The sequence below is a fragment of the Orcinus orca genome, chromosome 2 (genome assembly GCF_937001465.1).
Source record: "Orcinus orca chromosome 2, mOrcOrc1.1, whole genome shotgun sequence".
NCBI lineage: Eukaryota > Metazoa > Chordata > Mammalia > Artiodactyla > Delphinidae > Orcinus > Orcinus orca.
This window is the reverse complement of record NC_064560.1, coordinates 201,239,963-201,260,693: the sequence shown is the minus strand read 5'-3', so window position 1 is coordinate 201,260,693 and position 20,731 is coordinate 201,239,963. Positions and strand designations below refer to the sequence as shown.

The following is a 20,731-nucleotide window of genomic DNA, read 5'->3' as shown; positions in this document are numbered from 1 at the left end:
CTCCTCGGATCTGGAACCGTCCCTGGCCCTCCTCCCTAAAACCTCTCCCACTGTAGTAAAGCGTGTACGATGTAAAATCGACCATTTCAACCGTGCTCAAGCACACACACCACCAGCGGCATTCAGCACTGGCGACGTTCAGCAAGCGTCCCCTCTAACTCCAGGACCGCTACATCAGCCCACAGGGGCCCCGCCCGGCCTGACGTTCGGTACGAGGGGCTCACACGTGTGGCTCCTCTGAGGGGCGCCACGTCCTGGGTTCACCCACCCGGTAGGTGTCGGGACAGCACTGGGCCCTCCGGGCAGCCGCCCTGAACACGCGTGTGCAAGCGTGAATGCAGCCCCTGTTCCTCTTCTTCTGAAAAAGTGATGTGCTGGCCACGTGGCGACGTGGCCGGGCCTTTAGAGGGGCTGCAGACCGCTGCCCAGAGTGGCCGCCCCACCACAGTCCCGCCAGCAGCACTCAGCTTGGGCGCAGGGCGACCACACGGGCCACGAGGGGCTGGCTGGGCCCAGACCCCAGCACAGCGTGCAGCCCGCGACGCACAAGGAGAGCGCCCCCCGGGCTTCCCAGGGCCGGGCTGGCCCTCCGAGGAGGACGCTGACTCTCCCGTTTTTCTCCCGGCACCCAGGACGTCAGCGGTTAAACCGGGGCCACGTGCGGGCCTGCCTCTGTGGCCCCACATGCGCTGGGTGTTCTGTGGGAGGGAGAACTAAGGGGCCTTCTGTCTCCAGGAGCTGACCCTGTCTGCACGGTCCTGCATCTGCCCCGGTGGGAGCGGGGGCCCTGCGGCAGCAGGTGGCCACGCGGCCCCCACGCCCGGCCTGCCCCCCTGGGACGGGCCGGCCCACACACGGCACCCTGGGGGCTCAGGCTCCAGGCCCACGCAGCTTGGTCACGGCAGGGCCGCAGGGTGAGACTGGGGCACCTGGAGGCCTGGAGGGTTCTCAGGGGCAGAGCCTGCTGGGGGCCAAGGGCTCCAGTTGCACCCGCATCCCGAGCGCTGGTCACCTTCCTCCGGCAGCCTGAGGCGGCTGCCAGCTCTCGCTGGCCCAGCTCAGCTTTCTCTGCTGATCGAGCCTTATCTGGACATGGCTGCTTCCTGCTAATCAGGAGAGAAGGTCAGAGGTGCCTTCTCAGCTTCCCTGCCAGCGGTGTGGGGCTGGGATGGCCCTGCAGGAAGCAAGGGACAGTCAGGCACCCCAACACCAAGGCCGGGACCCCTGGAAGGGGTCACTGTGAGCCCACCTTCCTGCCCCAGCAGAGGCTAACCTGCGACGGGGGCCAGGGCACGGGTAGGAGGGGGCAGAAGAGCCAGTCCCTCCAAGGGAGTGGTGGGTGTTGCGTCAGAGGCCAGCATGGCCACACGCTGGACAAGCCGGCCGGTGGGTGGGCCGGGCTGAGCACGGGTACCCGGTAGAGGCCACATGGGCCCAGGCGCCTGCAGAGAGCACCCTGTGTCCACAGCAGGGAGGGCCGCCCCAAGGGGGCTGGGCAGACAACACTGGGACACACGCATAACCTCAACACAGGGCCCAGGACCCAGAGAGCTCCAGCCAGCCGGCCACAAGGCTGTTACACATGAGAGCCGTCAGCCATCCCAGGACCCGGGCCTGGCCATCAGAACCTCCTTCCTTGGGCCTTCTGGGCCTCTGTGCCCCGCCTGAGTGACCAGAGGCCCTGGGCACGCGGGTACACCTCACTAGCCACTGGAGGGGAGCCCCGCACTGTCCTGGTCGCGAGGGAGACGGGGTCCCCAGGCGGGAAAGAGCCCCTGCCCAGCACTTTCCTGCCGGGGGGGGGCCCTTCCTCGGCCAGGCCAGCACAGGGAAGCTGGGTGCAGAGGACGGCGCAGGCCACAAGCACCTTGGTTGGGCCGCATGCCCTCCTGCACAGCCTGCCGGCTGGACCGCACCACAGGGGACTTCAGGGACCAAGCAGTGGCCCCGCTCAGCCTTGCTCCAGGCGGGAAGCTGTGGTCCAGGTGACTCACAGCCGGGACAACAAGGGCCCAGCTGGCCGCAAGCCCTGCGGTCTGCCTGGACAGAGTGAAGGCGATGGCCTTCCTCCTGCTTCTTTGCCAAAATCTACCCAACTCCTGCCCCACTCCCAACTTCCCATGGGGCGGGGGGGGGAGGGGGGAGGGCACACTCGGGGGTGGCCCTGGAAGGAGGCGGCCCGTTCCCCGGCTCCTTTAACATTCAGCTTTCCCCAGGGCTCAGAGAGACCACCCTGGCCTCGCCCCAGCCCGGCCTGTCCAGGCGCATCCCCAGGCCACACCAGCAAGCAGCCAGCGCCTTCTCTCTGGGGACCCCGAGTCCCCAGGCTCCCTCCAGGCAGCACAGTCCAGGGACAGGCGCCCACGAGGGCTGGCGGAGCGAGGCCCACGGTGACAGGAGAGCACCTGGGCCGCGTGCGCTGACAAGCAGGGCCGCCGTGGGACACCGTGCCGGGGCAGCCTCTGGTGGCCCCGCAGTGGGCAGGCTCACGGAAGGGAAAGAGCACGCCCCGCTGGGTGCGGAGTGCGGCCGTCTGGGGGAGTTCAGTGCCGCCAGGTTGTCAGACAACGGGGTGTCGAGAGAGCCAGAGCAGTCAGGGCGGGCGAGGTGGGACGTGCGCCTCTGGTGTCTCACAGCAGGTGGTCTACAAGGACCCGACAAGCTCCAGGTCCCAGGCTGTGGGCACGCTCCACTGCAGGCCCACTGCCCACAGGCACCGGGTCTGGGGAGGGCACGGAGGGCAGCAGCCACATGCACCCTGGAAGCGTCTGTGAGGGGAGCAGAGTGTGTCCTGCCCCAGGTGCCCCTGAAAACACTGGGGGCACAGCGGGGGCTACAGGCTATTGTTTCCCCCAAATCCATATGTTGAAGCCCTAAGCCCCACTGTGATGCTATCAGGAGGAGGGACTTCTGGGAGGTGATGAGGTCAGGAGGGTGGAGCCCTCGTGAATGGGGTTAGTGCCCTTGTAAAAGGGACCCCAGGGAGCTCCCTCACCCCTTCCCCCAGTGAGGACACAGGGAGACACCATCTATGAACCAGGACACAGCCCCCACCAGACACTGGACCTGCTGGCACCGAGACTTTGGACTTCCAGCCCTTGGAACTGTGAGAACTAAATGCTGTTCAAGCTGCAGGCCTGTGGCACTTTGCTACCCGCCTGAGCTGACAGCAGGGATGGGGCTTGAGCCTTCTCGGAGGACTTCTGCTCTGCCCCAGACAGGGCGCGTCTAGGGCTGAACTTCTCACTTAGCAATCAAGACCCGCTCCTCGGCAGGGGGCCACAGGGGCTGCTGTTCAGCAGGAGACTGAGCCCTTAGCACCTGCGCCCAGGGGCTGGAGCCCCCAGGAGGAACCCTGGACGCCAGACCAAGACCTCCACCCGCACCTCCTCCAGTTTGCGCCACGTGGCTCCCTGCAGAGGCGCCTCCCCCGGGAAGCCCGGGAGGCCCTGGGGGCTGAGCAATCCCACCATCTGAGGGCCGGGTGCAGTGCCCACCGGGCTTCACCACGGCCGCTGCGGCCAGGAGAGGGTCGGCACAGCCAGGGCTTCTGTTCAGGGGCTCCTGTGCGCCCCGGGGGGCTGCCCACGTGGCCCAACCACGGAGCTGAGGGTAGCCCCTCATGGTCAGAGCTGGCACTGGACGCTGCTGGGCGCGGCTCTCACCAGGAAGGGCGACTGGAGACAGAGGAGGGGAAGCAGGACATCCGACCAGACCCCAGATGAGAATTCCTCCAAAACGAGCTGGGCAGACACTGAGTCCCAAGGAGGATGAAGTAAAAATGTGATAATAAACACACCCAGACGTGCCAAATCCAAAGAAAAACACTTCCTAGCAACCAGAGAACACACGCTGCCCACAGGGGAACCACTGGCAGGCTCACCGCACTCGTCAAAACCACCAGAGGCCAGGGGACACAGCCCCAGCGGCCCCTCCGTCCCCGGGATGCGAGGACCGAGCGGGCGCCTGGGCGGAGCGGAAGGCGCGTGGAGGCGGGCCCCCTTGTGAGCAGGCGTCTGGAACGGGGTGGGGGGGGGCCGGGAGAGGGGTGCAAAGCCCACTCGGCAAGGCCCTCACTTGCCTGCGAGGGAAGGAGGGATGCTGGTTTCCCGTCAATGCTGGGAATTCTCACTTTTCAAGCACACGATAAAGGAACTTGAAAACAGATTTCCTGGAGGGAGTAATAAAGAAAACTCAATCAATCTTCACCAATTTCCAAGGAATAAGTGACCAAAAATAGCAGAGGAAGAGCAAAACAAAGAAAGAATGATAACAGAAAGGAGCACCAGGCTGACGTCACGGACTGGGCGGGCACGCGGCACCCGACGGGGCATAAAGCGGGATCCGGGTGAAGGTGACAGAGGTGATAAAAGGGCTAGTCACCAGGAAGCTGAGCCACGCGGCCCTGCCCCCCATCACCGGGGAAGGGAGGAATGCTGCGGGTCCCAGCTGGGGGGCTGACCGGGCAAGTCACGGAGGCCAGCGCAGGACGCGCCTCAGCTGGGACGGATGCCCCAGCCAGCGGAATCCCAGGAACCCCACGTCCGTCTTCCTCCCACGGACACAGCCTGCAGGCACCCCACCTCACCGGGGCCTCGTCCTGTCTCCAGGAGGCCCCACGCTCGGACCTCCTGTCGGACCGCCGCCCATCTTCCGGCCCACGTCCTCTAGCGCTGGACCCACTGTGGGTCACCCCAGGCCAGCCCCCAGCCTAGCACCCCATCTCCCTCCCTCTGGTCCCTCCTGGGGCACCCAGTTCACCAATATTCTCCACCTGAGATGCTGGACACAGCCCCGGAGAACCCCTGGCACCACCTGGCCACCCAGGTCCGCGACACGGACGTCTGGCCCCCAACCTTCCCGGGCCACCCTCCTCCCTGGACCAACACCTCACATCCCCCTCCGCCCCACCTCGCTCCATTGCTCGCTCTGCTGAGAAACAGGGGTGACCTGAGGAGAGCTGCTTCTCACAGCAGCCAACACACGGCCATTCCTCCCGGTACCCCCCCATCGCGGCACCCCCCCCCCGAGTCCCCCCAGCTACTGCTGCTCTCTCCTCTCCAAAGCAGGCTCCAGACAGGGTCCGTGCTCACCACACACCTCAATCCCAGCAGCTGGCCCTCCTGGAAACGCTGGGTCTTGGGCCCTGGCTGTCTGCTGCCCCGGAGCCCCAGGTCCCTCTTCTCAGCCACACCACTGCCCTCCGTCTGGGCAGGCACTGGCCACACCAGGGCTGTCACCAGGCGAGGGGTAGGGTCACACTGAGGTCGGGCCGGCGATCAGACACACCAGCCCCCCAGGCTCGGCCACTCCCCACCACGGGCACAGCGGTCACCCCTGGGGGCCCCCGCTTCCCTGGTGGGAAGCCACCACTGCGTCTGCTCAGGTGGGTCCTGCCTCATGGCCTGTCCTCCACAGAGAGGCCCGAGACCCCAAGACACAAGGGGGCGGGGCTGGTGCCGGCTGGAGCCTCCCCCCACCGGGTGTGGGTACGGACGCAGGGGTTCACCCTGAGTTCCCTCTTCCAACAGCAGAGGTCCCAGCCCCGCTCGGTGGAGAACAAGGTCTCCTCCCTGAGACAGGCACCAGGTGCACCTGCTCTGAGGTAATGCAGCCGCCGTGGACCCACAGGCTTGCTCTCAGTGAGGGCGTCCCCAGGGGACGCTGCAGGGGTCCCTGCTGTGCCCACACAGAGGGCCGCCTGGACCACGCCCAGCCATCGCGAGAAGCCCGCTGAGTGGTCACAGGCTCTGAGGAGACCAGAAGGCTCCTGCCACTTGCCCCGCCCCACGCTGGTGCCTCCAGGGGGTGCTCAGGCCCCCAGGCCCTGATGCACTGCACCACAGAGGCTGAGCCTGGGGGCCAAGCACCCTAGACTCCCCCAGAGCTCCTGGAGGCCCGGGGTCCCCTCCCCAACCACGTCCGGTCCCCAGGACCTCCAGGTGCCAGGAAGCAAATCTCGAACGTCGATGGAAATGCCAAGTCAGGTACGCGGGCGTGAGAGGCGACGCGAGGGTCTGGTCGGGGCCATGCGGGGAGGGGCTGCAGCCTGCCAGCCGTGCCCAGGGCCCCTACAAACCACAGGCGCTCCTCCCCGGAGGCCTCTGCCCAGCACCTGGCTCCACGGCCTTCTCCTTCACAAACCAGCGCACAGCAGCGCCACGGCCGCCCGCCTGGGGAAGGGGGCGCGGGTCAGCCTCGAGAGGCCTCCTGGGGGCGGCCCACAGCCGGCTGAGCTAGCTCGGGAGGAAACAGCTGTGTAACGTCCTAGCTTCACCTGAGTTAACTCCACAGCAGGGGGAGGAAATTCAACTAGAGCCCTGGACATCTGTAATGCTCTACTGCTATGAGTTTCCCAATTTCCCTCCCGCAAGGCTCTGGGTCCGGGTGAACCTGACACCCTTTCTGTCTAGGTCAGTAACATGCAAAAATGGGGCTACCAGGCTGCATGTCTCACTGAGAAAGGTTCTCATCTTCACTCTACTCTTAAAGGGAATTGGAAAGACCCCCGAGTAGGAGGGGATCCCCAAGGAACTCTCTTCTAAACGGTCTGACCAGACACGTCTTTTTATTCCTAACACAAACAGCTTAACTGGAAATCCCACTTACACTGTTGCCCACTGTGCCCTCCTTTAAAGGAGCTGGTTTTCAGCAGGAAGGCGCTGGGCTGGGGCCTGCGCAGCCGCCCTCTCTCGTCCCACGGCCCACGCACACTGCCCCAGAAACCTTCTCTGCAGGACAGCAGCGCTAGGGCCTACCTTGGGTACAGAGCACGTGCGGATGGGAGGCCCCAGCTTTCCAGCGGCCGTCCCCGAGCAGCTGCTGTAGCAGCTGCCCCCTCCCCGAGGCCTCTGTCCGCTGAGTCAGGCCCAAGGCTCTGGGGGAGGGCGGCTTTTCTACCAGGCGTTGTCCCCTTTTCTCCAGGAGGCAGATGTGAAAGGGGACAGAGGTGTGGCGTTCTCTCCGCGGGTCGGGAGAGGCCTGGCTGCACAAGGCCTCCCTACAGACTCGCTCCTCCCGCTGGGGAGGTGGGGGGGTCCCCATCTGTGCCGCGCTTCTCCCCTAGAACGACCTCCACCATCGCCACAAAGCTGGCGTGACACCGAGACTGTGGGTGACCCCAGCACGGCCCGAGGGGCTCAGGTGCAGTGGTCCTATCTCCGACCCCGTCACTAATACTAATAAACAAACGTCTGAAGCCTTCGATGACCTGCCAGAGGCAAGCCCACAGGCGGGTGTTGGCGAGCTGCGGCTGGGGGGGGTGGGGGGAGACATAAGAGCCCCCCCCACCGCCCAAACCCTGACGGTCAAGGTCCCGTGTCCCCTGCGGGGACCTGCAGCGGGGCACCCCCATCAGCTCTGCCTCAGCCGCTTTGGCACAAACCCAGGACAACGGCCTGCAGGGCAAGCACAGGGCCGTGCTCACAGCGTGACCAGCCGAGGGCCCGAGGGCCGAGTGGCTGGTGGGGGAGCCGGGTCCCTGTGCCACTCGGCATCTGTGTACAGCCCACCACCCGCCTGGCCCCAGGGGCGGTCCTTGGTTGGCCCTGATGGACCCAGACGTGTGCCTCTCCTGCGGCCTCAGGCCGTTGCCGCCGGACTCTCAGCCTGTCCCATGCCCCCTCCTCTGGGAAGCCCTCATTCTGAGTGGGGCCCCATGCCCCCTCCCCCAGCTGGCAGCTCAGTCTCGCCCCATTCTCACCCCTCTCCCGGGGGTGGGCGCCCAGCGCTGCATCGACAATCACAGCGTTTGGAAACATGCTCCACACGCAGCTCATCTCCTGCCACAGCCGGGCCGGCCAGGGGCACGCAGTTCGGGGTGTGGTGACTGTCACTCTCCATTAACTTGTCAAAGCGTGACAACTCTTAAGTCACGCTGCAACCAGTTAAAGCAGAGAGTCCGGAGCCCGAGCGGGAATAAGCAAGAGACAGCGTGCTCCTGTTGGGGTGGGGGCAAGCACAGCGGGGGCACAGACGGGGGGTACCCCAGAGGGACCCTGACCGGGAGCCGGCAGCAGTGTCCTGGCCATGGGCTTGGTCACAGGAGCCCAGAACCCAGGACAGGTCTGTGCAGCCAAAGCTCACCCTGCCCTCACTGCCTGGCGCATGCAGCCTGGACGGGTAGGGCGGGAGGGCCCTGGGCCACCACAGAGCGTGGAATGGCCACGCGCCCTCCACTCCCTCCCGTGACCTGCCACGGGGCACCTCCGGGTGGCTGTACCCAGCCGGCCCCTTGGCGGAGCTCAGAGAAGGAACCGAGGGGGCGCCCAGGGCAGCACCCCAGGACACTCGCCCCAGCACGACACCTGTCTGAGGCACTTTCGGGCGCCTTGGAGATGCACCGTGTCTGCTCCCAGACAACAGGGACCAGCCTTGTGTGAGTCACGACACCCCCGAGCAGGGGGAGCCCCCACCTGGGTTCAGAAGCAGGGATGTGGGTGCTGGTTGCCGGGGGCCCTAGGGCGGTGACAATGTCCTCCGAGGCCTGAGGACACCTCCACAGAGCCAGCCCTCACACGGCGGCACCTGAAGCCCCACATGCAAACTGTGCCGGAAAGCCTCATCCCATCCTGTCTGCATCTAAAAGTAGGAAGATCCTGACTGGCCGTGATCCGATAAAAGATGACCCACCATCACTGCCGCGAGGTCGGCTGCAGGACTTGAAAACGAGGCTCCGGTTAAGGGAAAGATGCCAGTGTCCCAGCTGTCAAGGGTCCAAGGCTCCTCACTAAGGGTCTCCCAATGGGGACGCAGGCCCTACAGAGTAAAGTGGGCAAAGACGAGGGAGCCCAGCGCCAACTGGAGGAGCACGCAGCCCGTGCAGGTGATGCGGGGCAGAGGCGGTCGGAACCCAGGCCGCCGAAGGCCACAGCCACATCTGACCAGAGGGCAGTGCCTCCGAGGGCCAACTCCCCGCCAACAGGGTTCCACCTTCAAGGGGGCAGAGACGCCCAAGCCCACGCTGCTCTCCTCGGGACTCACGGTGTGTGTAGGGCTGCACGTCCTGGCAGGGGGTGGAGGGAATCGCCCCACGGACAGTGGAAACGGAGCCAGCTGATGGCCAGGACGGGAGACAGGAGAGGTGCTTCTCTTCCTGCCAAGGGCAAGACCCGGTGTGTCTGCCCAAGGAGAAGAGGCCGGGCCAGGCTCCTTGTGACACCTCCCAGCCGCTCCACTCTGTCCTGACCACTGTGGGGTGGTGGTCCTCACTGCTGGTGGACCTGAGCCCCCCGTGCAGACACTGCTCGTCCCCGTCCCTCTGCCATCCCTCCCCATCCTCTCCTGCCATCCGGACAAAGGTGCCCTGTGGCCAGGCCACCAGGAGCGTCCCTTCTCAGAACGGTAGCTGGATGCTGCCCCGCACCAGGGAGGCGTCGTGGTCTGGCTGGGGAGATGAGGAAAGGCTGGTGGGGGCGGCGGGGCCCGGCTGGCTGCCTCGCATCTGGCAGGAAGAAGGACAGACGCGCCCTGTCCGCAGCACCTCCCACCACCTCGTGGCTGCAGAAGCGCCCCCAGGGCCCGTTCTGGCCCATCCATGCAGAAGACCCCAGACCTCGGCCTTGACCTCCAATGGGAAGAGCTACCAGGCCAGCAGAGCTGGGCGCTGCGTGTCCGCTGCTGCTGAGAAGGGGCTCCTGGAGAACGCGCACGTCTCACCCCGGAAAGCACAGAGCACAGAGCGCTGCCTTCTCCGGGGCGGGCGGGGGCCCCGCGGGCTGGAGACACTCAGGAGTAGGAAGTGCTTTACTAGAAATTCCGCTCTTCAGGACAGGGCTGTCCTCACATGCATCACAGCCCTCTGCAGAGTCCTAGAAATTCCGTTCTTCAGGACGGGCTGTCCTCACATGCATCACAGCCCTCTGCAGAGTCCTCCCTGGCTGAGGACACATCATGGCAATGCACCTCCAGGGCCGGGGGGAACTCAGCTTCCGCGTACGCTCACCCGTCTGCAGAGTCCTCCCTGGCTGAGGACACACCCGAGGCAACGCACCTCCAGGGCCGGAGGGAACTCAGCTTCCGCGTACGCTCACCCGTCTGCAGAGTCCTCCCTGGCTGAGGACACATCGTGGCAACGCACCTCCAGGGCCGGGGGAACTCCGCTTCCGCGTACGCTCACCTGCTATTTTTAGGGCTTCTTTCAGGGCCACTGTCTAACAGCCACAAGAGCGGCCAGGCGCAGGCGGCAGGGGGGAGCCAGCAGCTCCCACACTCACCGCCCGGCGCATCCTGCAGCCCAAAATACCCAGCAGCAGCGGGAATGACAACTGCAAGCCAGTTCCCACCGAGACCGGAAGCTGAGGGGCCCGGTCTGGAGCGTCCGATGAGACTCGGTCGTACTGGCAGGAGGACACACGGGACTGGTGGGGCCTGGGTGGGACAGCAGCGCCAGGCCGCTCAGCGTCAGGGCTGCCCCGTCCTGCCATTCCCTGCGTGCCTGCCCCTGAGCACCCCCATCTCTGTGATGGGTCACTCTGGCCACACCAAGTGATGCTCGGGCCCCTGAAGGACCCTGAAGACCCAACCATGATGCCTCCACGTGCCCGTCATTGCTCCTGACTGCAGAGCAACTCTCTGGAACAGTCCCCCAGCCCCACCCACCTGCTCCCAGACGCCCTTCGTCACCCGACCCTCCTGGGGCGGGATGCTGGGCTTGCTGGGGAGAGGGAGAGGGGAGCTTGTTTTGGAGCCCAGATCCCGGGAAGAGAGGGACAGGCAGCGGGGCGACTGAGGGGCCCCACCTGGTTGATGGGTCACTAAGCATCACATGAGATGACACCTGCCCCCCGTGGCCAATTCCTTCCGCACGAAAGCCAACTCGGGAAGACGATACGTTTACAGCACTGCGCCCACGGAGGGCTACTGCCCACCTCGACACCTGCCGGAGGAGCAGGCCACCGCCCAGGTGTGCACCGGGGCTGGGCACTGCCCGGCACAGGGCGGTCAGGGGGCACTGAATGGAGCCACGCTGACTCCAGCAAGGGGCCAGGCCTCCCCCAGAGATGCCCAGCCCGCAGGCCTGGATAGCTGGGGTCAGGTGCCTCAGTCTCTCCCTCGACGCGGCTCGCAGCGCTCAGAAGCTGCCGAGCCCAAGCCCACGCTCAACCCCGCTGCTGCCCTCCCCGCCCCGCCTCCCCCGCCCACACGTCCAACCAGAGCTCCGCCCCCAACAGATTGGTGACTCCCCAGACCTCCAAACGAAGCCCAGGGTCCTGAACACGGCATCCTGTTCGACCACAGGCACGCGCCAAGTGCCACTCTGTGCCCGCTCTGCCCACGGTGGGGGACGGCCGATCCCGCCTGCCCCGCACACCCTCCTGCAGGCCGGGGTGCAGGGGGACGCGGACGCGCCTCTGCAGAAAAGAGGGCTGAGAACTGGCCGCTGAAACAGGGACGAGCAGAGACTGCCCGGTGGCCGGTCGCAGTGACATCAGAGGGAAGGGCTGCCAGAGGGCCGGTGTGTTCCGGGGGCGAGCAGACAGACAGGAGGAGATGACTACTGCAGAGAAAGTGCCTGAGAACTTCCCGGAACCAATGAAAATCACCACCCCACAGAGGCAAAAAGGCCAATGACCCCAACTCAGGCACAGCAGAGAGGTGACTGCAGAGCCACTAGGGAGAAAGGACAGACCTTCCAACCAATCACAGCTGACTGGCACTGACCTCTCAACAGCAGAACTGAGAGCCAAGTCGGGGGAGATGCTGCCCGGGACCCCACAACCGGGAGGACACCCTCCAGGACTAGGGTAAACGTTTTCAGATACACTGAAAGAACAGTTAGTTATCTGCAGATCCTCACTGAAGAAAACCCTGAAGACGAATTTTCCGACACAAGGAGAAAAATGATTCCGAGACCAGAGATACAAAAAGAATAAAGAAAAGAAAGTGGTGAGGTCTTCCCTGGTGGCGCAGTGGTTGAGAGTCCGCCTGCCGATGCAGGGGACACGGGTTTATGCCCCGGTCCGGAAAGATCCCACATGCCGTGGAGCGGCTGTGCCGATGAGCCATGGCCGCTGAGCCTGCGCGTCCGGAACCTGCACTCCGCAACGGGAGAGGCCACAACAGTGAGAGGCCCGCGTACCGCAAAAAAAAAAAAAAAAAAAAAAAGAAAGTGGTGAGAGTTTTGAGATTAATCAAGTATTAACAATATAAAGAAAAAAAAACAATATAAAGTAATAATAACCTCACATGGGCTAAAAAAGAAGACAGTTAAAATACTCTAACAAAAGCATGTATACGTGAAAGTGTTGGGTCAGAATAATGTGCTCTAAGGTCCCAGTGTTGTTCAGGAAGAGAATTTACAACTAACTTTAAATTGTAACAGCAAGTACGCAATTTACAATTTATATGGTAACCAGTGAAGAAGTAGTAGTGACAAGTTTCAAACTAATAGAAAGGGAAATAGAATAAGAAAAAAAACGCAAAATAAGATATGACAGAAAAGAGAAAGAAATGTAAAAAATGTAGGACAATAATAAGCACAAAAATAAAATGGTAGACCTGAGCCCAAATATCAGTAATTTAGATAAAGGACGACAGACTGAATGTCCTATAGTTAGAAAATAAAGACTGTCAGATCGAATGAAAACGAAATCTAGATCGTGCCAAACAACCAAAGATACGTGTAACCTGTAAAGATACAGGAAAGTTTAAAGAAACAAGGTGGGCAAAGATATGACAGGCAAATATACCCAAAAGAAAGCTCAGAGAGCTACAGTTACCAAATCTTTGCTCTGATGAAAAGCACTGTCAGGTCAGGAGTGAGACACGCTGACCAGTTCAAACACCGGGAGGGATTGCGATTCTAAACAGGATGTACCTAATGACAGAACTCCAGGAGAAACAGACAAAGCCAAGCATGACCTAAAGGAACAGGTATCAAACATGACACTGCCAAGTGCCAAACACATGACCCTTTTCAGGACAGACAGAACGTGTATGAACACTGACTTCAAACAGGGCCACAGAGTAAGTTCCAAAGCATCGTAAGTACCTGGTGTCATACTGACCACCCTCTGTGACAACAACATAACTAAGTTAGAAATGAACAATAGGAAAAAAGAGAAGAAATGAATTCGGCAATGGAAAAGCAACTAAGGAAAAAACCATACGTTTGGATATTAAGAAACTTTGAAATATCCCATCATGCCAAAGAGAGAATAATGGAAATTTTTAAAAAGATTTTTAAACTGAAAGATTTTATATATAAAAGCTTGTGAAACGCAGCCAAAGCATTACTTATTTTGTATTTATAAAATCTTATGTGAAAGGAAAGGAGAAAAAATAATGAGCTATTTAAAGAAATTAGAGCATCCAAAAAATTAATTAATTAATTTAAAAAGGGCTTCCCTGGTGGTGCAGTGGTTAAGAATCCGCCTGCCAATGCAGGGGACACGGGTTCAAGCCCTGGTCTGGGAAGATCCTACATGCCACGGAGCAACTAAGCCCGTGTGCCACAGCTACTGAGCCTGTGCTCTAGAGCCCGAGAGCCACAACTGCTGAGCTCACATGCCACAACTACTGAAGCCCACGTGCCTAGAGCCCATGCTCCACAACAAGAGAAGCTACCACAATGAGAACCCCATGCACCACAACGAAGAGTAGCCCCTGCTCGCCGCAACTAGAGAAGGCCCGTGCACAGCAACAAACACCCAACACAGCCAATAAATAAATAAATCAGAACAGGAACATAAAAATAAAAATAAAGAGCATAAGCGGAAAGAAATAAAGATACGAATATTCATTTTTTAAAAAAATGATGAACCCTTGGTGAGATAGATCAGAGTGTGGATGTCCACGTGCAGAAATAGTCAACACCAGGAATTAAAAAGGGACAGCTCTAAAGGTCCTGCAGACATTAAAAAAAAAAAAAAAAAGAATATTACAAACAACTTTTTGCCAAAAACTTGAAAATCTGGACGAAATGGACAAATTCCCAGAAAACTATATTTCCGAAACTAACTTAAAGTGGGGGTGTGTGTGTCCTACAATCATTAAAGAAATGGAGCCAGGAGTTACACTTGCCCCAAAGCAACTTCAAGCTCAGGTGTTGTACTGGTGATTTCTCCCACACATTCAAGGAACAAACAATTCCTGTTTCACACAAACAATACCATGCAACAGCTCTTTCTGCAGGATATCTTGGCACCAAAATCTGATAAGGGCAGTAGATGAGCAGGAGATTACAGACCCGAGACAGAGATGCAAAAGTCCTAAGCAAAATCTTAATCTCAGTCTACCCATGTACAGGAAGGGGAACACGGCATGACCACGCTGGTATTTTTCCAAGAGTGAAAGGTTACTTTAATGCTAGAAAATCCATTGACGTAATTTACTGCATCAGTCGTTAAAGGAGAAGGACCATGTCAGGCTCTTGATTATACCCAACACCCACGCACAACAAGTGCAGAGCGAGACCCCAAGGAGAAACTATCGTGCAGCCACCAGAATGGCTGGAATTGAAAAGATGGTAACGTGCACAGAACATGCACAGAACGGCTGGCGGCCATGCAAGGTGGTGCCACCACTTCGGAAAGCCCGCAGTGTCTTCAGAGTTGACACACCCCCGCCTCCCCTGCGACCAGCCATCCTGAAGAGAAGAGCAAACGCGGCCCAAGCCCTCACCCTGGATGACCACAGTGGCTCTGAACACATCAGCTCCAAAGGAAATGACCCCAACACCCACCGGCAGGAGCAGGTTCAAACCACGTGCGGATGCCACCAACGTGGAGAGGGAGCCGCGGGGCTGCCGTGCGCGATGCCCGGGGCACCTGGCCGGTGGGGGAGCCTGGCCCCGAGCGCTCGACACTCATCCGCGGGTGACGGAGACATCCCCGTCCTGCGGGCAGTGGCGGACCCGGGCACGCGGCTGCCAAAGCTCACGCTTCCAGCTGAAGGCCCTTCCGCGAGCGTGAGCTCACCCTCTGTGGCCGGCAGAGGGCGCCAACAGGAGGATGTGGAGAAATGTGAACGCGCAGTAAGCCTGTGGAAAGATGTCCGACGCCGCGAAATTAATTCATAAGCCTCCACAGGAAGGAAAATTAAGGGGCAAGTGCAAGGGTCCAAAATGCCCCAGACCCCGCTGAAGCTGCGGGCGGCGGGGGAGGAGGCTGCTTTGGGAATCCCAGCAGAGGGGCAGGGATAGGAAGACGCCAGGGCCGGGGGTCACTGGGAAGGGGTGCTGTCCACTCCCTCGAGGAAACCCACGAAACCGAGCCTGCCTCTGTCACAGCCCCGTGGGCCTGGCACCAGCTGCTGGGAAGAGCAGAGAGCTCTCCCGCCACCACCAGGAAGGAAAGACCACGAGACAAGACCAAGGCCAACGCCGGGTGCACCTCAGGAGGCATCACAGACCTCGAAAAGACAGCCAAGAAGCGTGCATCATCAGAGGAGGATGGTGTCAACACACTGCCGAAAAAGGATTACCAGTCCCTAAAACGCTGCTGAGACTCAAGTAGGGGGGAAAGAAAAAGGAGAAAAAATTGGCAAAAGAAATGAACAGGAATTTCGCTGATGAGGAAGTACAAATGGCCCACATCAGTAATCAGAGAAATTCAAATTAAAACCACAATACCATTTCACACCCACCAGATTGGCAACAATTGAAAGTCAGGCAGTGCTGGCAAGAAGGCAGAGCAGTGGGGATGCGGGGGGGTTGGGAGGGGTGGGGGGTGGGGAGGCCGGAGCTGGCATAACCGCTCTGGGAAGGCTCCTGGTGGTGACGCCCAGCACACGCCCCCCAAGCCCTACTGCCTGCGGCAGAGGGCCAGTGCGAGAATGCCCGCCCACGGGGTGCATTCATAACTGGCCCAAAGCTGTGGACAGCCACAGGTCCCCCCACAAAGCAGAGACACGTGCTGCTGTCTTACAGGGAACACCACGCCGCAGGCACAGACAGCAGCTCGATGCCGCTCAGAAACTTAGAGACCGGGCAAGAGGAGACGTGCAAACGGACAGAGTGGAATCCCTTCTACATAAAGTCTCCGAGCGAGCGGAACGAAGAACAGCCTATCCAAGGAGGCCCGCTCGGGGGTCCAAGCGGGGGGGCCCGGGTGCTGCGGTGAGGGCCGCGCCGGGGCGCAGAGGGGCTGTTCTGTGCATCCGACCCCTGAGCTCTGCGCCTGCCCACTCCGACGGCTGCTCAGCCCCACGCCTACAGAGCAACCCGCCAGGCCCCGCCCCCCGCCCCCCACCCAGGCAGAGCCGGGGACCCCCAGCACCTAGCGCTGCATGGCCCCGCCCCCGCCCTCCCCACACACCCACCAGAGTGGGCTTCCTACACCAGCTCCGCGGGGGGCCGACTGGGCCCCTCGACCACGCAACCCCTGCCCACCTGCCACCTCCCTCACCTCCCTCTGGTCAAAACTTCGGTGGTCTTTCGGGGCACCCCAGGAAGCTGCTGAAGAGGTGCAGGAAGGGGGGCAAGCATGCCCTCAGGGAGCGCCGTGAGGCGGCAGCCAGCGGGGGGGAGGGGTGACGACGCAGGGGTGACAGACAGGAGAAGCATGGTGGGGAAGGTCCAGGATGACCTTTGGCTGTGGCGCCCGACACTGGGCCAAATGCCAAGACGGGAAGTTGGAGGGGGTGGGAGGCCAGGCCTGGGGAGGTGCCCCTGAGACTTCCCAAACAAGAGGCAAGCAGGTGGGTCTCCCTCGGACACCACAACCTCCCAAGGCCCCACACAGGTCTGGGAGCACCCATCTTTTCACTCGGCACAGCCAATGCCCTGAGCCACCAGCCTTGTGCTCGGGAGGGCAACCCTGGCACCCGGCGCCCTTTGCGTCCCCAACACCTGGCTCGCACACCTGTTGAAGGAGCTGTGGCAGAGCACACCCCCCTCAGTACACACTGGCCACTTCCTCTGGTCCCGCCAGGGGATCTCCCCAGGGAGAGCTTTTCCCTGCCACCCCCCTGCAGCCCTAGTGGCCTGGTGTCCATTCCAGAACCAGGCCCTGGTGTGAGTTTGTCTCTCTTCCCCCTCAGCCTGGGAGCTTCCTCAGCAGGGACCACTGAATCAGGAAGAAACCCGCAGAGCTTCAAGCTGGCAGGAGGAGCAGGGAAGCGACAGGCCTGAGTAGAGTCGGGGTGGCCATGGTGCTGTCCGGTGGGTGAGCCTCGTCCAGCTGTACCGCTGGGGACAGGGCAGTTCCCCCCAAGTGGAAAGGGCAGCATCTTTTGCGATGGCAAAATTAACAGTATGATGTAAGGAGCAGTGTTTATGTACAAGGAAGTCCCTAAATTACACAGCATAGTGCAAACAGGCAAGGGGCAGATACCCCCCGCCAGCAGGACAGGGGGGTACGGCCAGACCCTCAAAAGGACGAAGGATGAAGGAATAAAATTGTGGTCCCAGGTCCCAGATCTGTGTGTCCTCTGGACACTGCGTGCCCTGAGTGACTCCCAGGCCACTCAGGCTTGACAGTGTGGCTGGACGCAAAAGGAAATCTATGGTACCCGGTGGAGAGAGGAGACACCCTGAGTCAACTCCACCGTCACCGCATCGGTAGGCAGGTGCAACGATGCCGGTTGGGAGCCAACCAGGTGTGCGCCTCAGAGAGCCTCGGGGGACCGCGGGGCCTGAGAAACCCGGGGCCACTTCCTCCGCTGCACGGGACCAGGACCTCAGGGACCATCCACGCATCAGGGGTGGTCCGCACGGAAGGCGCGTGCCCGAGGTGGGGCGCAAAGGCGACGGCCCGGGGTGTGGGTCCCGAGTGGGGATCCCAGAGTGAACGGTTCCGGGTGGACTGTCCCGGGTGGGGGCCCCGGGTGCAGGTCCGGGGTGGCCGGTCCCGCGTGCAGGCCTCGGGTGGGGACCCAGGCGCGAGGTCCCCTGTGGCCGGTCCCGGGTGGCCGGCAGGTGCGCGCGGGAACAAAGCGGCAGGCGGGCGGCGGCGTACCTGGGCACGCAGCTGGGGCTGGAGCCGTCCACCTCCCAGGTGGCGAACAGGTTCATGGGCACCGGCGTGTTGAGCGCGGCGGGCGCGCCGGCCAGGCCCAGGCGGCCCCGCTCGGCCATGGCGCCGGCCCCGCCGCTCCCTCGGCGGCCTGGGCTGCGGCCGGGCCGCGGACGCGCGGCGGGCGGGCGGGCGGGCCGGGCGCGCGGAGGGCGGCGGCGCGGTCACATGGCTGCAGGGCGGCGGGGACAGCCGGGCGGGCGTCGGACAAGCCCGCGGGCGGCGACCAGGCTGCGGCCGCCCCGCCCCGCCCGCGCGCGCCCCCACCGTGCTCCCCCTCCCCCGACCGCGCCGCCGCCGCTGATTGGCTGGGCGGGCGCGCGCTCGCCGCTTCGGGCCCAATCACGGCCTGCGGAGGGCTCACCGGAAGTGAGATTCGCGCGCCCCCCCCTCGAGCCGGCGCCCCCGGAGGCGCCCCAGCCCGCGGCCCGCGGGAGCGCGCGTCCGCGCCTGCGCACAGGCCCCGCCCAGAGCGCCGCGCCCCGCCCCCCGGGAGAGGCAGGGAGGGGCCAGAGAGACCTCAGGGTCCGCCTGTGGCCCTGTGCCCCGCGAGCCCCCCAGGAGCACTTATTGTCCCCCTGTATCCCCCGGGCCTCTGCGCGTCCCCGACCCCCCAGTCCTACGCCTCCGCAGAATCTCCCCGCCCCCCCGCGCACTCCGCGTGTCCCCTGGCGCCCTCCAGTCCCATGCCGGCCCCCGGGTCCTCCGCACCGACTCCTAGACCACCGGGCCCCCGCGCCTCTCGTGTCCCCCGGAGGCTTGCCCACGCTGCGAACTCTCTTTGTCCCCCCACCGTCTCTTTGTACCCTCCCCCCGCGCCGACTCCCTTGGCGGATCGCCCGGGTGGGGCGTGAAGCAGGAGGACCAGGGTCGCGGGTGGCACAGACCCATCAGCCCCCCCCCCAAGGAGTTCCTCCGTGCGGGCGCACTGGGGCTCCACACAGGCTTAGTGTGCAGATTGGTCCTCCATAAATCCCCTCTGGCGTGTCCTCTTTCTGCCTGAGCCTCCTTATTATCCAGCAATGCCCTTTCTGCGGTTTTTACACATGACAGTGGAGAACAAATGTCTGGGGGCAGGGGTGGCTCCTGGCCATGGGGCTCACAGTGAACTTGGGGATCCAGGCAAGTAGGAGGCGATGACCAGAGCTACCCTTTGGGCCCATGGGGCAGGGAAGGTCAGAAAAGGCCCTAGAAAAGAACATCTAGTTTGGGGGGCCCAAGGAGGGGTCCCCTCCCCCCATCCTTTTGGCGGTGGTTCTGATCAGTCACCAGATCCTGCTGCTGAGATTTAGGAGAAGCTTTTCTGGCATCTCTTCTGTTTCTTTGTAGCCACAGTATTCACAGTTGCTTTTCTCTCTAGTTGCTGTCTGTGTCTTGTCTACTGAAAGAAGCCCAGCCCAAGCAAATGGACTTTCTTCCCTCACCCTTGGGGTTTACCATCCAGCGCCCCATTAGCTCTTTCTCCTGCAGAGGACCCCGTGCTGGCTCCTTCCTTTGTAAGAGCTCAGCCTCCAGCGCTGACTCCCTATCTGGAGCTGCAAACAGCTGTGGCTGCTTAAAGCCAGGGTGGCATTTTGGAGAGAACAAGAGAATCTGTGTTTCCCACATGTTCCTGTGCCTTTGGGGTGGTACAGCTGAAAGCCACGCGGGGCTGTCTGTCCTCAGCCAGCTGACTGGGTATTGTCTTACATCGCTGCTCCTGCCAGGCAGAGTGCCTGTGGGTCTCATACCTCTGAGATGGGGGGAGGGAGGTGTCCGGAGAACGGGCACCAGCCCCCTGTGAGGACAGGGGCCCAGTGACCTCGGCGTTTGGCTTGCTGCGGTGCTGGATGGCGAGAGGTGCGGTGGCGTCAGATGAATGGGCCACCTGACACTTTGTGTCTGTGTGCGCTGGCATCTCACCCAGGAGAGGAGTATACCTGGGGGTCAAGTGAGGAGATGTGGGGTGACTAAGCCGTACACAAGGGGGCTTGACACCAGCTGCCTGTACAGTAGAGTTGTGCCCCTCCTCGGTCCCAGGGACCACTGTGAACCCTTCATGGACTGGACAGCCCTGTTCCATCCCCAAGTCACAGACGAGGAAACTGAGGCACCCAAGGGTATGCAGCCCCTAAGGGGAGGGGCCCGGGTGTGGGCTCACACAGTCTGGTCCAGAGCTGTCCCGATAAGCACGACGGAGGAAATGCTTAAATCTTTCTGCGAGGCAGGGAGGCAGAAACTGGAAACAGGCTGTGTGCTCTGTACCTGTGACTCTGTTTTTATTTGTTCCTTTTTTAAGGTAGGACCATGTGGACACCACAATGTTAGTGGTGGTGAGATGGAGTGGACAGGTATCACTTTGTGATCAGAGTCACCTTTTTGGCCAGAACCTCTTCCATGCATTGCCACCCTCTGTGTTTGAAAATGACTCTGGACTGTGTGTCCCAGGATGAGTGCCCTGAAAGCTGGGAGGATGCCCCTCCAAGTGGTACAGTGTGATACATGCTCCCCACACACACACCCCGCAAATGTTTGGAGGACATCTGTTCTTTCTGATGGCTGTTTCTTTAGAACAGGAACTTGGTTAAAGAGGACCCTCTCTGGACAACTGGTGTGGCATGGGTGGGGATGAAGCTGGCGGAGAGGGTTTGTCTAGAGCAGAGGTCCCTGGAGGGCGCCCTGAAATCCTTTGCTAAGGACCTGATAGTGTGCCACCTGCCTGCCAAGTTTTTCAAACGCATTAAGGCCTCGGCTTTCCAAACGGGGCGGTAGGACTGCCGCTGTGTTGAAGCCCCCCG

General features: G+C 61.7%; 1 protein-coding gene across 15 annotated transcripts in view; it reads right to left on the bottom strand.

Annotated features, from left to right (window-relative positions):
* Positions 1-18,203, bottom strand: part of PACS2 (phosphofurin acidic cluster sorting protein 2) — a 62,949-nt gene extending 44,746 nt beyond the window's left edge. For 3 of the 15 annotated variants that reach the window (XM_049705449.1, XM_049705455.1, XM_033421772.2), the window contains exon 1: positions 17,898-18,200. In XM_049705449.1, the coding sequence (XP_049561406.1) occupies positions 17,898-18,016 (119 nt within the window). In that variant the 5' untranslated portion in view covers positions 18,017-18,200. Of the gene's footprint in view, positions 1-17,897 lie in introns of all 15 variants that reach the window. The other 12 variants (XM_049705451.1, XM_049705450.1, XM_049705456.1 and 9 more) reach the window with 6 other exon arrangements.
* Between the last annotated feature and the right edge of the window lie 2,528 nt (positions 18,204-20,731).